The 6786-nt window shown below is 31.5% G+C and overlaps 1 protein-coding gene across 1 annotated transcript in view; it reads right to left on the reverse strand.

Annotated features, from left to right (window-relative positions):
• LOC111714273 (toll-like receptor Tollo) overlaps positions 1-5670 on the reverse strand; it is a 33503-nt gene extending 27833 nt beyond the window's left edge. Inside the window, exons 1-2 of the mRNA XM_023489338.1 lie at positions 5229-5670; positions 4853-4968 (exon numbers count right to left, since the gene is read on the reverse strand). Of these exons, the coding sequence (XP_023345106.1) occupies positions 4853-4968; positions 5229-5577 (465 nt within the window). The 5' untranslated portion in view covers positions 5578-5670. The remainder of the gene's footprint in view (positions 1-4852; positions 4969-5228) is intronic.
• Between the last annotated feature and the right edge of the window lie 1116 nt (positions 5671-6786).

Genomic DNA, 6786 nt, shown 5'->3' on the forward strand with positions numbered 1-6786 from the left:
TTCGTTTATTTAACTGAACCCAGAAGTATTGGGTTCGTTTATTTAACTGAACCCGGAAGTATTGGGTTCGTTTATTTAACTGAACCCGGAAGTATTGGGTTCGGTTATTTAACTCCACCCGGAAAATCAGGTCCTGTTATTTAACTGCAAACCCGTATAATTTTAGATTTATTTATTCAACTCAACCCAGAGACATCAAAATACTTCCTTTTTTCAACTGAGGTCAAAATTTTATTTTTTTATTTTAACAGAGAAATATCGATATTGTTACAAAGTAGCATTTATAACTATTTCTAGATCTAGTCATTCTTAAAAAATTGCAGTTGAAATTTTGTCGATATCATTAAAAACAAAAAAGTTGCACAGCCTTGAAGTTTCTGAGGTCAGTCTGGAGGCTGAAACATTTAGAGGCTCACAAACCAGAGGTCACAGAGAACTTTAGTTTTTCATTTCCTTGTTCGTTCATCCGAATCTGAGATGGTGGCTTCCAAGGGGTGAGAGAGTTGAAAAAGAATGACCCCCTTCTTAACTTAAAACTCCATTTTCATTCATTAAATGTAAGTTTTTTATATTTTTTATTTTATATTTTTTGTTGGGCTATGTATTTTATTACTAGCTTGAGAACCCAGCGTTGCCCCGGGTATTCGTAGTTACTTCCGCCGCTTACCCGCGTTTGGTCGTAAATTACGATTTAAGCTATTTTTCCCTATAAAATTAGACCCATTAAATTTATAATCTTAAAACTAAGCTAAGAACATTCTTGTGGTTCCCCAGAGGTCCCCAATCAAATTTGAGGCAAATCGGTCAAGGGGTTCCTGAGTTATGATCGGACAAACAGAAATTACAACTTTAATTATAGAGATATCAAGAAATATACTTTAAAGTTTCTAAGTATATGAACGTAACAAACAAATATTTGACGGCTATCCGGACTTTAGTACGATCTTGGACAGTTGGTTTAAGCCTGCATTTATGTTTTAGATACTTTATTTTTATTTGATTAAAATTTGAACGTTAAAAAATTTGCTATAAATAAAGTTAAAACTTAAGTTCTGCTTGAATACATTCATTTAAAACAACTTTTGTAAATAAAAAGTTCAGGTTTCTGCCTCCCTCGCTCCACTTGCCTCAATGACCCCCCCCCCTCCCCATTTCAGAACACTGTAAAAAACAGAAAACCTGTCAATTAAACTTGATGCAGTGGGCCTAGTGCTTACGCTAGACCAAGTAAATCTTATCAAAGAAATAGATTCTTTGTCACACAATTAAATTTGAAAATCCCAATATCATTGAAACCTGATGGTGTAGCCCTATGATACTTCGAAGTTTAAAATAATTAGGGTCTACGACAATGAGTTTCAAAGATATAGGAATTAGAAAATCAGAGTTAGTGGCAAAGACTTAATTCTTTTACAAAATAAAGGATTCCAAACTCTGGATTAGGAAGACGACTTTTAGACTGAAGTTGTGACTTTAAATAGTCCAATGTACATACCGTGATGACCAGAAAACTCTGGAATAGGAAGATGACTTTTTAGCAATACTTAAGTGTATTTGATGTTGTTACAAAGAAAATGATTTTACTAGACTCTTATCAAATCACTAACTAAGTGATATGTGTGTGTTAACACTGTACAATTACTATTTCCCAGGCTCATTAGACTATTTAAAGTTAAAACTTGACTCAAAAAGTCGTCTTCCAATTCTGGAGTTTTCTGGTTATCATTGTAAGAAACAGAAATTGTGCAGTTTAAAAACTGCCTGGTTTGATTGAATAAGTTACTGTCAAAACTATTTGGTTAGTAATGCATCAAATAAGTATTATAGATGAAGGAACTTATTTAATAACTAATAATAATAAAAGATATATTATACAAGGTACAATAAAATATATCCCTGTCTATCAATCTATATATCTTTCTAACTATCTATCTATCTTTCTATCTATCTATCTATCTATCTATCTATCTATCTATCTATCTATCTATCTATCTATCTTTATAACTATCTATCTATCTATTTATCTATCTTTACATCTATCTATCTATCTATCTATCTATCTATCTATCTATCTATCTATCTATCTATCTATCTATCTATCTATCTATCTATCTATCTATCTATCTATCTATCTATCTATCTATCTATCTATCTATCTATCTATCTATCTATCTATCTATCTATCTATCTATCTATCTATCTATCTATCTATCTATCTATCTATCTATCTATCTATCTATCTATCTATCTATCTATCTATCTATCTATCTATCTATCTATCTATCTATCTATCTATCTATCTATCTATCTATCTATCTATCTATCTATCTATCTATCTATCTATCTATCTATCTATCTATCTANCTTTAAAATCTACGCATAGTCCCTTAATCTAGATAATATAAACTCTTTAAAATCTGCGCATAGTCCCTTAATCTAGATAATATAAACTCTTTAAAATCTACGCATAGTCCCTGAATCTAGATAATATAAACACTTTAAAATCTACGCATAGTCCCTTAATCTAGATAATATAAACTCTTTAAAATCTACGCATAGTCCCTGTATCTAGATAATATAAACTCTTTAAAATCTGTGCATAGTCCCTGAATCTAGATAATATAAACTCTTTAATATCTGCGCATAGTCCCTGAATCTAGATAATATGAACTCTTTAAAATCTGCGCATAGTCCCTTAATCTAGATGATATAAACTCTTGCGAACCCAGCCGCTGTTTAGCATTATGAAGTAAGTTGTAAAAAGCTCATATCTTTATATTATAGAATAATCAAATCAAATCATTTATTGAATAAAATCAATCATTACAAATTAGGTAAAAAATGTATAATAAGGGGTTTTATTTAGGCAGAAAAAAGGATGCTTAAGATATTCTTAAAAAATCCTAGTATAGAAAAAAATCATTTGCAGACTAAAATACGAATCTGAAGATAAATGTAAAAACATGCAATTTCTAAATTATCTATCTGAGCTGAAAACTTTAGAATGGCGGATATTGAGATCAATGCTTGATCTCCTCTTTTTCTTAATCTCCAGATTAAATAATGCTTGTTCTCCTTCTTGTATAATCTCCAGATTAATTAACCGATCGGGATTAAGAATATATTCCATTCTAAAGTTTTCAGGTCCGAGCAAATTTTAGATTAGTTTAATTTTTATAATTTTTACATTTTTCAAAAACATATGTTTTCCTGTATACTTTTTTATTGTTAAAAATACAGGATAACCCACAAAGGATAAGACTTCAGAGACGATTGTACAGAATTTGTTTAGTCCGTTTCAAACTAACACAAGGGGTTCTTTGCAGACCAAAACTGGCTTATTTATGATGTTAATCATTAAATACTAAATTGAAAACAGAAACCAAAATTCAAGCTTTAAATTGTCATATTTTAAGCTTTTTGGGTCGTCTTTACAGTCTCATCCTTGTGGGCAACCCTGTTTATATAAAAGTCTGGATAAAAGGGAGTGTTCGCGAAAAATGAATTCTGATTAGATTATGAATAGCGGTCCGCTTTCAAGGCTGTAGAACTTTATCTCTACTTTAATTATGTTTCGTTTCATACTTTCTCATGTATTTTCACACAAATTGTATTCTTGCTGGCGCTCTATACTTCTGATTTATAACATTTTGAATACAATCAGTCATTTTTTCAAGCCAAACAAAACTTAATGGAATTCGGTTTGGGCTTTAGATTATGTTCAATTTCCCCATGGACTCGAAACCCTGTGATCTTGACTCGAAACCCTGGGATCTTGACTCGAAACCCTGGGATCTTGACTTGAAACCCTGAGATCTTGACTTAAAACCCTGGGATCTTGACTTGAAACCCTGGGATCTTGACTCGAAACCCTAAGATCTTGACTTGAAACCCTAAGATCTTGACTTGAAACCCTAAAATCTTGACTTGAAACACTAGGATCTCGACTTAAAACCCTGGGATCTTGACTTGAAACCCTAAGATCTTGACTTAAAACCCTAAGATCTTGACTTGAAACCCTGGGATCTTGACTCAAAACCCTGGGATCTTGACTTGAAACCCTAAGATCTTGACTTGAAACCCTGGGATCTTGACTTAAAACCCTAAGATCTTGACTTAAAACCCTGGGATCTTGACTTGAAACCCTGAGATCTTGACTTGAAACCCTAAGATCTTGACTTGAAACCCTAANTTTATTAGTTTTAAAACCACTGTTAAAGTTTATTAGTTTTAAAACCACTGTTAAAGTTTATTAGTTTTAAAACCACTGTTAAAGTTTATTAGTTTTAAAACCACTGTTAAAGTTTATTAGTTTTAAAACCACTGTTAAAGTTTATTAGTTTTAAAACCACTGTTAAAGTTTATTAGTTTTAAAACCACTGTTAAAGTTTATTAGTTTTAAAACCACTGTTAAAGTTTATTAGTTTTAAAACCACTGTTAAAGTTTATTAGTTTTAAAACCACTGTTAAAGTTTATTAGTTTTAAAACCACTGTTAAAGTTTATTAGTTTTAAAACCACTGTTAAAGTTTATTAGTTTTAAAACCACTGTTAAAGTTTATTAGTTTTAAAACCACTGTTAAAGTTTATTAGTTTTAAAACCACTGTTAAAGTTTATTAGTTTTAAAACCACTGTTAAAGTTTATTAGTTTTAAAACCACTGTTAAAGTTTATTAGTTTTAAAACCACTGTTAAAGTTTATTAGTTTTAAAACCACTGTTAAAGTTTATTAGTTTTAACTAACAATTTGTGAGTTGCTCTTCATACAGTAAACTAAGCTCACACTGGTTAGAAATATCTAATCTTTAATCTCAAAATAAATATTTTAAGAAATAAATAATTTTTAATTTTACCTTCAATGAATGGAGATTATCTAGACCCTGAAATGCTTGTTGGGCAATGGAAAGTATATCCTCCCCCCACCCCTCCCCTCCCGACTCTAGAACCAGTTCATCTAAACCACTCAACCCTATGCCCAGCCAGATATAAACATTAAAATGCAAAAAGTGTGAAATGGTTTAATTATAAGAGGTCAGGAATCAGGATATTACTATGGCGTTGTTTGATTTTAAAGATGGCGACTAAAAAGACATAATAAAATTTTACAAAATCGCCGCCACCTTGCACTCAAAAAGATTGTATTTGTTGAGAGTGTGTGTGTTTGTGGTCCCAGCTGAATAAATTTCCTGTTTTATGATTTAGAATTGGGATTTATGATATCTGCAATTCCTGAAAATGCGTGTGGCTCCACAGATCTCAGCCGGCATTCGTGGATTTTTAGCTTCCCCAGCCCGGGTAGGTGGCCAAACTGGTTTGAGTTTAAGCTGGAGAAAACCGGTTTTCCCGTTCCCGCATTTTCGTCTTGTGTACACTCAACCAGCAGCTCACTGGCCTGGGTGAGGCTAGATGCGGAAAAATCCAGACTGGAGTTTTGGTTTCCCAAGACTGGGATTGAGCATTGCAAAGCTCCAGTTTCTGGAGCAAAGGAACATTTCCTGCTAGAGGAGCAGACAGTAAAATGGAGGAAAAACGTAAAGATCACTGCAATTATAACATTTGTCACTGTTTTCCCCGCCATTTTGATTTTTTTCTTCACTTTTCACCGTCAGATTCACTTCCCATTCTCACTGTCGTCATTCATAAATTTTTGCATCTGAAAAAAAACATTTTAAAAAATAAAGTAATCCAATTATTTATTTTTAAGATATCGTAATATTTTAAGACAATTAATCTAGAAAAAGTTTGTTGACATGTTCTGTTTGCGGTCCATAACACCGCTAATGACGGTCGGGAGTTAATTGCCCAAATTCTAATTTTCTTGCCTTGGCCTCAAAACATACTTGGAGGATAGAGGAATATATAAAAACAATGGAATCGGGGAAAACAACAAACATTATTTAGAAACAAGCATTAAACACATTTATAAATAACACCTTTTATATGAATGTTAATCCTCGGATTTTTATCATAATAAACTCTATTTATAAAACTATCATAAATTGATGGTTTTGGTTTTATTTTACAACTAGCTAAAGGGCCCGGCGTTGCCCGTGGAAAAAAATAAAACTTTTAAAAGAAAACTTCCGATTTGTTTACCCTATAACACACTACGGCCACCCCTGAGTTTCCACAAAAAAATCAGACCAATCTGTTCAGCCGTTTGGCCGGCTATAGGCAACATATATATACGAATGTCTTGTTTTATTATATTATAGATATAATTGGTGTCTCCTTAGTTTGGGTCAATCAAAAGCAATGCATAAAAAAAAACATACTAAACCGATTCTTTTCATATATCAAATATTTTTTTTTGTTAAATTTATGTATTATGAACTTTCAGTATGTATTAAAATTAAATTTAAACCTTTTTTATATTTCTTTCTTTTGATTTAAAAAAGTATCATTGATTTGGATAGTAATTATTTCATTAGAACTGAAGAGTAAAGAACCTGTAAAATCTTTCCCTGGGATGAAAGTTTCCCTGTATGATAATTGAAGGACTGCAGTATGGTTTTGGTGAATTATATTGGCGTACTAAGCCTAGGGGTGTCAGAAATATTTTTTTTGCATATTTTTGCAAAAAATTTGGAAAATGGCATATGCATATTGTGGTTTAAACTATTAACAACGCAAAATTTGAAAAGATATGCAATCAAAATGTAAGCAAAAATTAAGGAAAACTGATGTGTGCAATTGTCTTGAAACATTAAATTTTTTTGTGAGATTTTGTTGTTATCAAATGAACTGTAAATACTAAATAGAAAAATTAGAACTACAAAAAAAAAAA

Source organism: Eurytemora carolleeae, unplaced genomic scaffold (genome assembly GCF_000591075.1).
Source record: "Eurytemora carolleeae unplaced genomic scaffold, Eaff_2.0 scaffold409, whole genome shotgun sequence".
NCBI classification, from domain to species: Eukaryota; Metazoa; Arthropoda; class Copepoda; order Calanoida; family Temoridae; genus Eurytemora; species Eurytemora carolleeae.